Source organism: Sipha flava, unplaced genomic scaffold, assembly GCF_003268045.1.
Source record: "Sipha flava isolate LNK unplaced genomic scaffold, YSA_version1 255_pilon_pilon, whole genome shotgun sequence".
Lineage (NCBI taxonomy): Eukaryota > Metazoa > Arthropoda > Insecta > Hemiptera > Aphididae > Sipha > Sipha flava.
This window is the reverse complement of record NW_020272908.1, coordinates 894,238-910,911: the sequence shown is the minus strand read 5'-3', so window position 1 is coordinate 910,911 and position 16,674 is coordinate 894,238. Positions and strand designations below refer to the sequence as shown.

General features: G+C 32.6%; 1 protein-coding gene and 1 long non-coding RNA gene across 2 annotated transcripts in view; one reads left to right on the top strand and one right to left on the bottom strand.

Annotated features, from left to right (window-relative positions):
- Positions 1–16,674, bottom strand: part of LOC112684669 (cGMP-dependent protein kinase, isozyme 1-like) — a 33,762-nt gene that overhangs the window by 2,863 nt on the left and 14,225 nt on the right. Inside the window, exons 8-11 of the mRNA XM_025556306.1 lie at positions 13,172–13,269; positions 12,358–12,589; positions 9,744–9,975; positions 8,710–8,876 (exon numbers count right to left, since the gene is read on the bottom strand). Coding sequence (XP_025412091.1) covers positions 8,710–8,876; positions 9,744–9,975; positions 12,358–12,589; positions 13,172–13,269 — 729 coding nt within the window. The remainder of the gene's footprint in view (positions 1–8,709; positions 8,877–9,743; positions 9,976–12,357; positions 12,590–13,171; positions 13,270–16,674) is intronic.
- The window catches only part of LOC112684670, a 28,633-nt gene that overhangs the window by 2,943 nt on the left and 9,016 nt on the right, over positions 1–16,674 (top strand). The window contains exon 2 of the long non-coding RNA XR_003148728.1: positions 12,453–12,578. This is a non-coding gene — a long non-coding RNA (uncharacterized LOC112684670). The remainder of the gene's footprint in view (positions 1–12,452; positions 12,579–16,674) is intronic.

The following is a 16,674-nucleotide window of genomic DNA, read 5'->3' as shown; positions in this document are numbered from 1 at the left end:
CAAGGTAAAAATATAACATATCTTACAATTAACAAAATTATGCAAATCCTTTATATATTTTGACTTAAATAATAGTATTGATAATAGAATAGATTATTCTATAATCAATGATACTAGGTAGGTATTCAATAATAGCTTTTCATATTTCAAACTTGTAAAATTTGTAAATTTTAACTTAGACCTCGGAGGAAATTTCGAGGGAGGAGGAGTTACAACTCCTTAACCCCCCCCCCCCCTGCGTGTGCCACTGATTCCTTGTAACAAAAAAACAATATGATCATATAATATTTGTTTTTTAACACGTTGAGCTCCGCTAGTGTTTATGGCGCAGTGCACGTTTCGCTGCGCTAAAACTACGTACAGTCGACTATGCGTCAACACCGGCGATAAATGTTGTAAAAAAAGGTACACTTTTTGACAAAACGAACAAACCTATAATGTCGAGGTACAACAAAATTATAATATGGTATACTATTCTCATCAGCGATAAATATCGTCGTATTTCGGGGAAAAATAAATTTCCCAACTAAAAATAAACAAAATTAAAAACCAATTATATCTTTTAGATTAATCTTAAGCTCGATTCACACTAGCGGTCTCGGTTCAGTCCGGTCACGGTCAAGTCACGGTCAATGATTATCATGTTAAGTTCTCACTACCGGTCACAATCAGTCAAGTTCTATCTACGTGTTGCCACAAAGTGTACAAAAGTGTTCAAAAAACAATCAAAACAATGGATATGACCGAGACTAGCGCGGCGGTTGACTCTTCACACTACGCGGTCTCGATCAAAAAAGCTCGTGACCGCGGCAGTCTGGATCGTGCATCGACCGGTCGAGACTTGATCGAACCTGACCATGACTTGACCGTGATCGGACTGTGACCGAACCGAACCGAGACCGCTAGTGTGAATCGAGTTATAATCTTTTAGATTCTTAAGTAACCAGATCGTCTACAATAAATTTCAAAACATTATCGCGTAGCCAGTAAAAATTATAAGCCATCAAAGTGAACACTATATTTGTCGACAATGGCATTGAACTAGTGGCGGTGCGTCAGGGGAAACTTTGAGACGGCGTCTCCTCAATAATTATAACATCGGAAAAAAAAAATTGTTTTAATTTTTTTAAATTATTTTCAAGTATTTGTGTAATCTATATGTAAATAATATACTGTTGTCAACTATATTTACTATATATATATATATATATATATGCATATGTGTATTATATTTTGTTCATCGTGGTGTGAATACGTATGATTTAATGAAAATATGTTCTTAGCTATTTTCGAATTCAGCGATAACGACGGACGACGGCATCGTAAAACGAATGAGATGATCGAACGACAGTCTCAATTCTAATTGATAGGAGGTAAATAATGCCTTGTTTACACGTGACGAATACTCGGCCGAGAGAGTCAACTCGACCGAGCACTGTCCCGTGTGAATTCAAAGAACAGTACTCGGCCCAGTAAAATGATTGAGTGAATGAATAGAAACCGTTTCTATTCACTTGGCCGAGCGACTACCGCTACTACCAAAATTAACTGTACTCGGCGTGTATAAACCGTCAACCGAGTAGATCGTGTAGTGAACTTATGTGTCACTCGGCCAAGCAAATAAAATACGTGTAAACACTGACTCGGTCAATTTCGGTATTAAACCGAGCAACATAACGAGTGACACGGCCGAGTGCTTGTCACGTGTAAACAAGGCATAAAAGTTCGGGGGGAATCATTTTCGATAATGGTTACTGTACGGCACTGGTTCCCAAACTGGGGGGCGTGTACACATTGCTGGGGAGGCGCAAGAAGTTTTTACGAAAGACAATTTTTATTGATTAAATTTTTTTTATTTTAAAACGTAGAGAAATAAAATTAGTAGACTGGTTCTCTTTATCCGTTCTCGGGTATCATTAATGGATAACCGATAATGACTATAAATAATTTTATGCTACGTTATCTGTAAATTAATCGGAACGATAAAAGGATGTTAGGGAAAATGCTATTTGATTAGTTTAGACTCGATTTAGTTTCGTTTTGCAGTCGCATACTGTACGTGTCGTAGTACGTAGTCGTCGCGAGTGTACATACGTAAAAATAATGACTCCACAGAAAATAAGATTGTATAACGACGATTATATAAATTTTGGTTTCACGTTCATTCAAAAGGATGGTATCCAAATGCCACAGTGTGTTATTTGTCACGTTGTGTTAAGTAACGATGCTCTCCGACCAAGTCGACTAGAACGACATTTAACCACAGCTCGTCCGATGCTAAAAGAAAAACCTAAAGAGTTTTTTGTTGCTAAAAAAATTCTTTAAATAAAATGAAACTTGACAGAACCGGAGAATTTCAACAGAATAATGAAAAAATTATTGAAGCTTCATATCACATCGCCTTTATGGTGGCTCAGCAAAAGAAACCACATACATTGGGTGAAACATTAATTAAGCCTAGCATACTTAAAGCCGTTGAAATAGTACTTGGTGAAGAAAGTAAAAGGAAAGTTTCTCAAATATCTCTTTCAGACAATACAATCAAACGACGCATTGATGAATTAGCTTTGGATATACAAAATCAGTTGATTCATAAATTAAAAAATTCCGTATTCTTTGCAATTCAGTGTGATGAATCAACTGATGTGGCCAATTGTTGTCAGCTATTAGTTTACTGCCGTTTTATAAATGAAAAGACCATTGCAGAAGAGCTTATGTTTTCCCAGGCCTTAAGTTCCACCTCAAAAGGCAGTGACGTTTTGTCTGCCATCGATATATTTTTTGATCAGAATGGCCTCTCTTGGAAAAATGTTGTAGGTGTACAGACGGTGTCCCTGCTATGCTAGGATCACGATCGGGTTTTGTGAAGCTTGCAAAAGATAAAAATCCATCAATAATTGGTTCTCAATAGGTAGACATACACGAGTGGATTTTATAACGGATTTGGTCTGACGGACTAAATCCTTAGGTCCTTGAAAGATTTGGTCCGTCGGACTAGGTCCTTTAACGTGTCCACTAACGTGAAAATAAAAGTCCGCTATTTTTCGCGGAGCGAATCCACCAGCGGACCATGTCCGCTGGTTAGTGGAGGAAATCCGTTGATTTTTATGCTGAGGACCCAGTCCTTTGGTCTTTCAAGACGTTCTGAAAGATCTGCGGTTTTATGCGACGGATTACAACAGTTATCAATAAAACAAAAATTTCTTATCAAGGTCCGTGATTCGCCGGACCTGGTCTTTTAGTGTGTGGCAAAGCGAGAGACTTGAACCATTGGACTAAATCCGTTGGATTTTAAATCTGCCGGATTGAATCCTTAGAACACCACACGCGATAGGACTTTTTAGAGGATTTAATCCGTCAGAGACCAAATCCGTTATAAAATCCGCTCGTGTATGTCTACCTATTGTGTAATACACCGCCAAGTCTTAGCTGCAAAAACGCTGCCATTTGAAATTAAAAATGTACTAGAAGTATGTATAAAAATTGTTAATACCATCAAAAGTAGTGCTCTTAATTCACGTCTTTTTAAGATTCTTTGTTCTGAGCTATCAGCCCAACATTCTGTTTTATTATTCCATACCGAGGTTCGTTGGTTATCCAAAGGAAATATGCTTGAGCGTTTGTACGAATTAAAGTCTGAAGTCGAAATAATGCTTTTACAATTAGGAAAAGACGATCTTCGGGAAAATTTTACTGATGAAAATTTCACATTCTACTTCGCATATCTAGCAGATTTTTTTGAGACTATTAATAACCTAAATCTCAAATTACAAGGGAGGAATATAAACGTCATAATCGCGAACGATTCTATCAACTCATTTCTAGAAAAGATACAACTGTGGAAACGCCGAGTAAACAAAGAGACTCCTAATTTTTTGTCTTTCCGTCGATTGAACGAACTTCTCTCTGATGAAGAAGAACCATTTTGTCCTACTGAATTGAAAGATATAGTGATTAAACATCTCGACAGTTTGACTGATGAATTCACTCGATATTTTCCAAATTTTTCGAACAAAAGTTGGCAATATATGTTAACAAGTTCTCCATTCAGTACTAACGTAGACACATTGCCAGATATAATTCAAGAACAGGCAATCGAGCTGAAGAACGATTCACGGGCGAAAATTGATTTTAACAGTGGTAGCTCTTTGGAAGAATTTTGGGTAAAATACCAACCTATTTATCCTGAAATTTCAAATGAAACTTTAAAAGTCCTTGTACAATTTTCATCTACATATTTGTGCGAATCTGGGTTCTCCAGCATGGCAGTTATAAAAAACAAACATAGAAATCGTTTAGATGTCGCATCTGACTTAAGGTGTTCATTATCAAATATTGAGCCGAACATAAAAAAACTGTCCAAGGAAAAGTGTTGTCAGCATTAACATTATTTATTAATTTCATTATGTATTTTTTTATTTACCATTATTATTATTATTATTATTAACATCAATAAAAAAGTAGTCATTCCGAATAATTTAAAGTTTATTTTTAAAGAACACAAAAAAATATGATCAATTTTTTTTCAATTTAAAAAGGGGGGGGGCGCGAGATTTTTGAAAATATATAAAGGGGGCGTAGAATAGAAGAGCTTGGGAACCACTGCTGTACGGAGTCCGGGAGACTAGTCTCTGACACGTTATTCTTTGCGTATATTTGTGTAGTGGGTTATCTTGTACATTAAATCTTGTAGCGTTTTTAATTTAATATTGAAATAATGGAATTAAAACATTGTACATTAGATGAATTATTAAACAATGATTTTCATTTATTTACATATGATGAAAAATGTAAATTAAAAAACAAAAAGCCGACTTCATATTTATTGATTGAATATAAAGATGGAAAATTTAGCCGTACATTTCAAAGTAGTTGGTATGATAAATGTACGTAGCTTAGTGGTTGTAATTAACGCAACAAACTTTTTTTGTTTCATTCGTGTATTTTTTCGAGGCGAAAAGAATGGAATATCAACTATAGAAAATATAATAAGAAAAGCAGAAAAACATGCTATTTCGAAAACATACTTGAAAAATCAAGAACAATTTCATCTTTTGGGAAAAATTCGTATTAAACATACCATTTCAGATTAATATTAATATTAATCATATTAATATTTATATTCATTTGTTAATCAGTTTTAATTTATATCTATGAAATCTATATCTATAAAATAAATATTAATTAATTAAAGTTTGAATTAAATTTCCTATATACCTAATATATATATATATATAAACCTATCACAATATTGTATACAAGAAACTATGAACAATTAATTTTTCAGTATCTTGTTTAAATTAAAAACTTAGAATAAAGTAGAATAATTTGCTATCAAAAATTTAATAATAACCAATAGTTACTCAAAAATTAAGTCTCTCCGTAAATTTTATTCACGTACCGCTACTGCATTGAACGTATTAAGTTTATTTATAATTATCATTGTAAACATTTATCTTATTTTACGGAATCTTATGGGGCGTCTCACGAGGCGTTAATCACGACAGTCAACCACGCTAGTGAACTTTCGTTCGAGACACTCACGAAAGTGTGAATTGATGAAACGTTCACATGATTTTGGGTTCGTGCCATTCATACCTCGTGTTTCGACTTTTTTTAGTCACTATCGAAACATCGACCATGAATGATCTGGTTGTTGAAATTTTTGCTGTTTTAAGTTCGTTTTTTACTACTATATTAGCAAGAGATGAAGCGCTTACAGGTCACAATTACAAAAAAACGAAAAAAAAGACATTTTTGGGTTAGAGAATGGATACAGCGAAGAAATTTTGTTGATTTACATAAATCTTTATCACGGTATTCCTCCAAACTTGGGTCATATAACACCTTTTCCATCGAATATAACTCCAAAAAACGCGTAGTTTCACTGTCATTAAACTTAATAATTCCACGTTGTTGTGATCACATCTTAGCTTCACGAACGGTATATCACGACTGAAAATCAAACACGTTTGATCTATCTAATGGGTCGTGGACCGTTCCTCACGAAGGCAAGTTTAACGATTATGCGTTCATACAGAAGTGTATTTCAGGAAAGCGTGGTTGACTGTCGTGATTAACGCCTCGTGGTAACGCCCGATTACATTGGGTCTGATATAGATATGTTTTATTTTATTATACAATTAAACCAGTGGCATCTTTTGGAAGGGGGAATTAGCCAGTTTAGTTTTAACTTCAAATAATAATCGGCACACAAAAAAAATATAAGAATTCTTCAAGAGATCAATTTTGTCAACAAATATTAATTGTGGATCAGCCGATTTCCTGAATCTCTCCTAAATCCGCCCCTAGGCTCAAAGCAACCACGCTAACATGAAAAATCATAGTAATTATTTTCCTGAATTCGATTAAAATTAAGTTATTCTTAATTTTGAAATATTGTTGACCACATTTAATAGAACTAGGTATAAACGCTATAATTTGTACAATTTTGTTCTCTTGATCAAAATCGAACAAATATAAATACTTTGAAAAATTAAGATGAGTGCTGTTAATAGTTAACAATTACATACACGAACACAATGATAATTCGAAATATTGGCATTGGAAAAATATAAAATTAAAAATAAATTAAAATTTGTATTAGAGTTCGAGGGTATCGAGAAAAACCATTTTTATTAGATATTTATTAAATCTTATTCCGATATTATGTGGTTTAGGGGCCCATTGTAAATTTTTTGCCATTTTTTCCAAATTCATAAGCTAGACCGACACTGGATACGATATCATGGTAACATAGCCAGTCAGATATAATTAAAAAATTCTTGAATATTTATTGTAAATAGCTGTATAATTTATATTTAGTATATAATATATAATATTATTAGTTTTTATGCAACGTATATTTAAGTTACTGTTCCAGTCTTCCAGTTAACATTAATCATTCCAATAATTTCTAATAATTATATGTATAATATATAGATTACTTTATTTATGTAGAGCGTCAATTATCTGCACTTTAATTATCCGTACTACGAAATTTGTATACAAATTTATTTATGGAATTCAGATTTCTCGTTCGTATTAAGCTGCGTCCAGACTACACGACCAAGGCAACCGAACGCCAATGTCTCTACATTCAGCATTGGCTGTGTTTAGATGTGAAAACATTGGCATACTGTCTAAACTCATTCCGAATTCGTCGGTCCGCGTTTGGAAGCCTTCGCTGGTTTAAACTGCGAACGCACACAATTTATTTTATATATCCAATCGGACCAAATGATGACGAAGACCAAAATATCAACAAATCGTGTCTAAACTGATAACGAATTTCTTTGATGTACCGTTCCCCGAGCGAAGGCAACCGAAGGCACATTTGCCGTTGTTGTTCGTTCGATCGCGCTGTCTACACCTAAACCAACATCACCGAATTAGGTCGTCACATGTGCCTTCGGTACCTTTGGTCGTATAGTCTGGACGCGACTTAACGAAATTCGAGATTGTCATTTATATATTATGGCTCACTCAAATGTAGATAATAATAGGTAATACATTTAGTGAGACACAGAATATATGAAAATATAGTCAGTCTGTGGTTTGATCGTAAACACGATCGAGTATAATTTTGATTTTTAATAGATTCAAAAAAAAAACTATGCATTTTGTAATGCATATTAAACATAAATCAAAATATTAGAAAAACTTGAGACCTATGATTTTTAATTATTGTTTGATTATCTGCGCTCACTTGGATCCAATTAACTCGAATAATTAACAATCCACTGTTGTTGTAACTGTTTTACACAATTAAAATATATTTTGATTTTGTAATATATACTTCATAGTTAATATATTCATTGAATATTTTTTTAGAAATTATGGTTAAAATAATAAAAAGGGTTCGAGTTAACAAATAACTCATAATTATAATACATATATGTATTATATATTACTCGTATTGACATGCATATAGCTATGAAAAATCGATTACGGTGCGGTTTTTAATTGGATACATGTTTAATGTTTATAAATAATCTTGTTGGTAATGCATTTTTCCACGAATCTGAATAAATGTAGGCAACTCAAAAAAAAGAAAACATTAATTCATCTTCATCCAACTAGTTTTTAGGAGATATAAGGGGAAACTCGCCCTCCCCCCCCTTGGATTTTTTATGTCAACTGTTATGTTTTGGACATCGTATTATTTTCATTATAATTTATTTTATTTTATTTTTTTTTGAATTTTTATTTTTTTTTTGCAACAGCATGAAACATTGAATTTATAATAAACGAATATACGTTATCAAAAAATACAAACCTAGAACTAGAATTAATAAGGTTAAGCTAATTAGGTTTGATTGGGTTTTTTCAAATCGAACTTTTTACTTTATTTTATATTCCAATAAAATTTAAATTTAAATTTAAATATATGCAATAAAAAATGCAAGTTATGTCATTTATAATAGAACCATAAACAAATTGTATTCTTTATTTGATATATGTAATTATGGGGTGGGGCATCTAATTAAAAATAGCCCCGCTCTCAATATTTTATCAAAACCGCCAATACCTGCCTCCAAACCATTCCCTCCCCCTCCAGAAACCGTTTAAATTATGTCGATCTTCACAATCCGCTACAAATCCCGTTAAATTCCGTCTTCACGTCTACATCCATCAACCATCGCTATATTATAGTTACTATGTCGATCACGTTGATCATATTCTACTGAATTGGTCATCATAGCTTACATTCCTGCTAGCAGCTCGTATACCAGTATTCCCAGAGCCCAAAAATCCACGGCTCGGTCATGACCCTTGTTCAGCACGACTTCTGGAGCCACGTATTCGGGTGTGCCGCAGAACGTCCACGTCTTTTTGCCCCGCGGTTGTAGCCTTTTAGCGAAACCGAAGTCCACCTATGCAGTGCAGTACAAAACAAAGCTAGGTTAAGACTGACGGAAGTAGGGATTAAGTTATTGGTGGTTGTGAGACGAAGGAGTTAAACAGCGGTTTTGGCGTAAGAATATTCATAGGGAGGAAAGGGTAACTGTACAATAACCAAGTCATTATCACGGATTTAGACAGCAACTGCCCGCCAGAGCGTTAGATTTTTATCAATGATCTTAATAATTGAAGTAATAGACATTTTGTAATCTAAAACGAATTAAATTTTATAAATTTGTCTCAACAAATGTATAATCGTTATGAAGTATAAAAGTAATAGAATAACAAATTGAATACAATTGCACAACAGATTTTCATAGAAATCTAAAGCATATAGTATTGACATACCACAGGGTTAGCGAGCACAAGTGGCATTTGGAAAAATTGAGATAAAAACTCACGCATAGGCGCCGTCAAGAATTTTGTCAAGGAGTAGCACTATGTATAGTGTATACGCAGATTTTTAATCATGCTTAAATTATTTAAGTTAAATACATTTTCAAATTGTATGATAATACGAAATTGTCTACGTTTTTTTTGACGGCTACAAAGTAATGCTACTAGAATATCCGATAATGGTAATAATGGCTTCTATCCTACATTTTTAAATTTTATTCTTTTTTTTTAAATCCAGAGGGGTGAAAGAGCATCCCTATCGTGGTGCCATAAACTCATCTATGATATTGAAATAGCTGAATTATTTAATCTAACCATTTTTTAATCACAGCATTTTTGATGCGTAAAAAGTTCGCTAACTCTGATATTATATATACATTCGCTCCTCCCCCGAATTCGACGTGAAGGGTCGTCGGTATATGGTCCGAAAGCCAAGTACTGACCACTTTTACGAAGCCCTGGTTGTCGAGCAATAGGTTTTCCGGTTTCAAGTCCCTGTATACGACGTCCACGCTGTGCAAGTAGTCTAGTGCCTCCACTACGCACGCTATTACGAAACACGCAGCGTTGTCGTCGAAACATCTGCGATCTCGTAGGAAGGTCCACACCTCGCCACCCAAACATGCTTCCATCAGCATGTACACGTATCTGTTGTCCTTGTACGTACGGTAAAGCCTACGGGAAACAATACTATTAGTATTTGAATTAAATTCGGTATATTTTTTAATTCGTTTGAATTAATAAACACAACAATAAAGCATAATAACGAAAAAGTATTTAATTGACAAGACATTAATGATTGTATTCAAATAAAGGCTATTGGAGGTATTTAAAAAGTGCACGTGAAACTTAAAATTTGTTTAAACTTATGAACATTATATCAAAAATGACGAGAATTTTATATTCTTTTAGGACTTTTCCGACGATGCGTTGGTTAATGTAAAAATATTGTGTAATGTTCAAACATCTTATGATTTTCACAATTTATAGCCAATAATAATAATTATGTGGCTTAACCAGAGCCGACGAAAACTTTTGAGGGTCCCATGTCTAATCGGTTCCAGGCCCCCTTACACTTATTTGGCCAAGATATATATACTCCTTGTATATACTTTGGAATAGTAAAAAAATTGAAATTTGCATCTCATGCTACAGTGAATGAGATTATAATTTTGATTTTGATTTAATAAATCAATAAATTAATATTAATACGTTTTTTTTTTTAATTTTGATTTTAATATAATTTTGTGAATAATGGCTGAGATGACGGGACCTCTTAGAGGCTCTAGCCCTTGCTACCCCATCCTCTCGCTGGCCCTGGGCTCAACTCGTACAACTGAAAAATGTTCGTGGGATTCAAATAACCAAAAATTATTAGCAGGGTTGTCCGCGGGTTTAATTTTAATTCTAAATCGCAATCGCCGAATCCATACTTAATGAATCCAGTACCGTTTAATGTGTTTTAAGTACGTATATTATCATTGGTGATTGTATGTATAATGTATGAACACCACGTCTGTACATAGATGGTAGAGATAAAGATTGCCGTAGTTCTCGATCTAGTCTAGATGTCTAGATAGACTAGACTTAGATAATTGTCCTCGGTGCCGTTTAAATTAGTTATGTTTGGTTTGTTTAGAAATCAAAAAGACTGGCACAAGAATATGAAGAAAAAACGATTCGATTGTTAAATTTTCGTTCGGAGCGTAAAATAAAGTGGTCTTGATACCCGAGTACCCAAGTTCCTTGGTATTACGGGTATTACCTGATTTGCAAAATTTCGGGTACCCGTTATGGTTTTTATACTCATTACCAACTAAACATTTTATTTTTAACCTATAATTTTGTTAAATTAAAAGAGGAAATATTTCTCATTCGTATAATTGTATTACTATAATATAATACTAATTTCCTCTTATCAACTAGGTCATAACTTGACCATTCACGTGTATTAAAAACTATCGGGTATCCGAACATTTAAGGTAATGGTTACCCATTACCCGAAAACGTTGATCACCCACAAAATCGGGTATTACTCGGATAAATTGGTATCTGGGTACCCGGGTATTATCCATATCAAATCAAGAGCACTAGTGAAATATACTCGAAAAATAAAAATTGTCGTTGAAGATGCTCTGCTGGTGGCTTCGCATATACCAGTGGCGTGTGGAGGTCCGGCTGCATCTGAGTTGGGTCCGAAAATAATACTAGTTATACATTTTGTACGAATTGGGTCCGTATGAATAAAATGTTTTGTCTGAATTGGGTCCGAGCGTATCAAATGATGCGTTTGAATTGGGTCCACAGTCCACGTATTAGTAATATTATAAAGTACGAATATGGATTAAGGACGTACTTTCTGGCAATAAAATGATATCTTATCGTAGTAAAATACATTATGAAAATAATATTTTAGATTAGGTATTTTCTGCCATTGAAATAATAATTGATGAATTATTATTAATATTATTAATCATTAAAAATTAGATGGACGACGAAGGATTAAAAACGATTTAAAAAATTAGAAAAAAAAAAACATTTTTTACCATATCTGTAGTCACTATAGATGTTATTGTAGACAGTACTAAGTCTGTAAAAATGGGAAGGAAAATGATTTAATGGGACCCAACTCGTACAGTAGGCTATTTTACACGGGACCTAATTAGTGAACAATCTGAATCATGGGATCCAATTAGTATGCGCCGGGAGGTCCTTTTCTAGGTGGATACAAAATTAATTTTTTAAACCATTCCCGCCGATAATACAGTTATTAAGGAAATCGCAGAGAATATTCTGTTTACGGTATTGTTGAATACAATATTTTTAGTGTTTTATTGAAGTCTGTTTAGTAATTAGTATAACATTAAAGTAACATAATTCCTAAAAAATAACACCTACCCAGCCGATTTTCAAATGTGGCCAAAATTGTGTGCAGGTTCCTTTCAAGACGGATGTGTATTCTAATATTGGTACATGCGCGTTTTGATAACATACGTTTCAATATAGTATATTTTTAATGGTCGACGTTCGCGGCACTTAGTATAATGTAAAACTCACTTGCTGATAAACGGGCTGGTACACGATTCCAAAATGCTTTTCTCGTTATACACATGCTCCTGTTGCTGCATGTCGACTATTTGTTTTTTTTTCAGTTTTTTCATTGCGTATGATCGATTCCGGTCGAGCTTCAAGCAAACCAAGTCGACCCGGCCGAAGCCGCCCACACCTATCGTAGCCACAGTTTCGAAGTCCGTCAGCTCCACGCGGAATAGTTCCGGGTAAAATATTTCTAGAAATTATACATGATATTATGCACTACGATAAGTACAAACATGTACACAAGGGGGTTTTTAGGGTTCAACTCCCCCCACCAAAATTCAGGAAATTTATTAAATTGTTTTATATAGTAAAAGTGGTATATAAATTATAGGTATAAGTTAAAAATAAATAAACCTATAACCTAAAAACCTCTCCAAATTTTTTTTTTGTACGCGCCTGATTAAGTAGTATAATGAGTCTCGATAAATGTATGGTAAATATTTCGTTTTGTTCACGTTTCGTTAAATTTCCGATTGGTAAAAAACCCAAAAATAATTTACTATAATACTAAACATATGCTATATGATCATACAATATATATTTGACATTTCGGAGATAATATTGTGTTGACGAATAAATATTTTCAAACTATAAAATAATTTATCATCGAAGACTCGATCTAGATTAATAACTTATTTAAGTTAATCAGGGTAATGTACAAATCAAACTTCGATAATATGATTCGCTTTATACTACATACTAACTATGGTCGTATCCAATTATATACGATTAAAAATTAATAATCGGTATGAAAAAAATATGTTATCCTTACTTTCCACTGATGTTGCTTCGACTGACGGTTTTCGCGGCAGTTCGGTATATTTTTTATTTTTTAATTCGTCTAAATTTCCGATATAGTGCACGAAAGGCCTGTAATAACACAATTTGTAATTCATTTGATTATTTTGTATTCAAAAGGCATAAAAAATTTAAAAGAGTAACTGTAGGTGGAAAACCAAACTTATGTAAAAGAAAAAAAAATCGGAGATTGACTAAGTGGGGTGTGTGTGTGTGTGTGAATGTAAATGTGTTTGGTTTTAATTACGATTGAATATTGTTTTAATTTGAGATCTGTATATATATAATTTCATGTTTATGCTTTCTACAAACCATTTAATATTATAAATATGATAGTACAATTGTTGATTTCGTAGGTTATTAATAGCTATTATATTTTTTGGATTGAAGTACGAACACACACGACATAACGCACGACATAGGTAAAACGTAATGGTATAACGCAGCGGTTCCCAAATTTTTTAGTAGTGCGGACCACCAATTTCATAGTACATGTTTGAGGCCCACCAATAGTTATATATGTATAATGTGCACATACGTCAGTTATTACAATTTATTTATTAAAAAAACAATTGTTTATCAAAAAATAGAACTTCATTGAACTAGATTATTCAAGAGTTAAACAATTTAATGTAATTTTGGATTGTTCCCCATGAGAGAATCAATATCTGGATTAAAAATGAAAAGTTTTAGCCTTAAATCACTTAAAATTCAATTTATTCTTACATTTATTTTTTAAAAAGTAGAAAAAGCTCGTTCACACAGACACACAGGTTGTCGAAATATAGCCCACCAAATTTCTAAGTAAAATTTTAGAAATTTCTGGAAAGTCTCGCCGAATATTTAAGTATAATGGTAATAATGGTGTAGTTTTAAAAAACGAGTTTAGAGTCTGATCACATGAGAGTTCAATTAACGAATATTTTTCACTTGCTGATATTTAATATTTTAAAAATATATGTAAGTAATGTTAATAAAATATGGTTCACGTCCCAGTACCACCTGCTCACGGCCCACTTGTGGACCGTGGCCCATAGGTTGGGAACCACCGTTTTACTATAACGGATATAACATAAAAAGTGGCGTCATTTTCAACCATGGTAAAATATTTATTTGTCGTTTCGTTATCGGTTCGTCCTATTATTATCGTTCGAGTTTTAAAATATTCGCTGCAAGTCGAACCCGACACATGTACAGACATAATAGATACGATAGGCGTAATCAAAGGTGTGGAGGTTAATGAAAATAATTAATTCGAATTAAGTTAAGTTAAAAGAATACAAGATCAATAAGTTAAAAGTTAACAGTTAACATAAATTTAATTCGATAAGTTAAAAGTTAATAAGGAAAAAAATATTAACTTAATTCAGTTTAAAAAAAAGGTAATCTACTTTTTTTAATTAGTAGTATGAAAACATATATTTTATACAAAAATTCAATTTTATTACTACAATTTTCATGATTCATTTTAAATTACAAATTATTATTATTATTAAAACATAAATAGATAAACATTTTTTTTTTTTTTTAATTACAAAATTTTATTTTATTTTTAATGTGATAACTGACATTGTTTTCCACTAATTTTTCTATATTTGCTTGTATCTGAGACGATGCAATTCTGAGTGAATTTTCTAAGTGAATATCAGTTAACTGAGTTTTAGTCTTCGATTTCATAATTTTCATTCGTGAAAAAATATGTTCACAATGTTAAAAAGAGATATCTTGTTGTTTCGAAGATTAGGATAGGTCTCCGTGTCAATATATTTTGAATAAAAATTGAAAGTTCAACGTTATTGTACTTTTCATTTATTATTTTATTGTTCTGTAAATCAATGATCTCTATTTTCATATTTTCTGGGAAATCGTCAATTGATAATGAAAATGAAATTAAAGACAAATTAAAAAACTTTTCATTAGCTTTGAAATCTAAGAACCTCGAATCAAACTGAAATTTTAATTTGAAATTACTTCTACGTATTTTTCCGTTGAAGTAACATTGTATTTTGACAAACATGGTAAGTGAATCGTGTAATTTTTTTTTAGCTGGATTTCCCAACGCAAAAGTTTATTTTCGAAAGATTTAATATGGTCATGAATTAATTGGCTTTGATGTTGCAAGCGTAAATTTAACTCATTCAAATGCAAGTACAGGGGCGCCATTTGGAGGGGAGTAGAGTGTGCACTCGCACAACCTGATTATTTTTCATCTTCAATTATTGGCCTAGGCGTCACTGATACATGGCCTTGCCACTTTAGCCTTCAGTTTTCCAATCTTTAATGTTGTGCATGTACCATGGCTGATCAGTAATCACTGCTAATCATAAATGTTGGCCTGGTGGTGGGAAAAAATTTTGCCTCTTTAATTGCTTGCACCCCCTTAAAAAAAAATTGAAATGGCGCCCCTGTGCAAGTAATATCCGTGAGATAGGCAAAATCATTTTTTTCATTCTGAATGATTAAGTTGTTCAAATATTTTTTTTTTACTTGCATCAAATTTAAAAATTTTGTTTTTTAAGTCAAAAATTCTTTTTAAGACTTTTCCTCTACTGAGACAACGAACATCTGTAAAATAGATTACATCACCTTATTCAGCATTTATTTCACTTAAAAGGTTTTTAAATTCTTTATGATTTAATGTACTTGATATAATAAAATTTACTATTTTTATATCTTTCATAATATTTTGAAAACCAACAGATTTTCCTCATATATTTTCTTGGTATATAATGCAGTGATATGATTGAATTAGTTATAAAGCACCACATGTACTAATTTCTTTTTTAATTAACGCAACGAGCTCTTAATTTTTTCCAACCATTGATGAAGCTATATCTGTTATAACTCCAGAAAGATTACTTAATTTGATGTCCAAACGGTTTTGTCGCTTTTAATGCATTAAAAACATCACAACTTTTTGTTGTGCCTTTCATTGGATAGAGTGCAGCTAATTCTTCAATGATATTAAAATTAGAATCAATACCCCGAACAAAAATTGCTTATTGAGTAGTATCTGACAAATTTGTATCTGTTTTCGTTAAGGGCCAGCAAATAAAAAATAAATTTATAAATTTGTTCTTTTAGGGTACTCTCAATATCAGTTCCTAGTTCACGCCTTGTTACAGTTATTCCTGATAAACTCAATTTGGAAAAAATTTGTTTTTATGCTGGACATAAAATTTCTGAGGCCGCCTCCATGCACTCTTTTACAAACTCACTATCAATGAACGACTTTAGCAGCAATTTTTTTGTACTATGATAACTATGACACTGGCTTCTGAGTCTTTATGATATTTTTTTAAACTTAAAGACTGACAACGTATATTTGTCATTAACGATGCAAGCTTATCAATTTGAAGTTGTACTTGTATCATATCATACTTTGCTGCATTTTTGGTACCATAATGTTGTTTTAAATTATACTCTTTCATCACTGCTATTGATTTTTGAAAAATTAAACATACAGCCTTTTCTTTA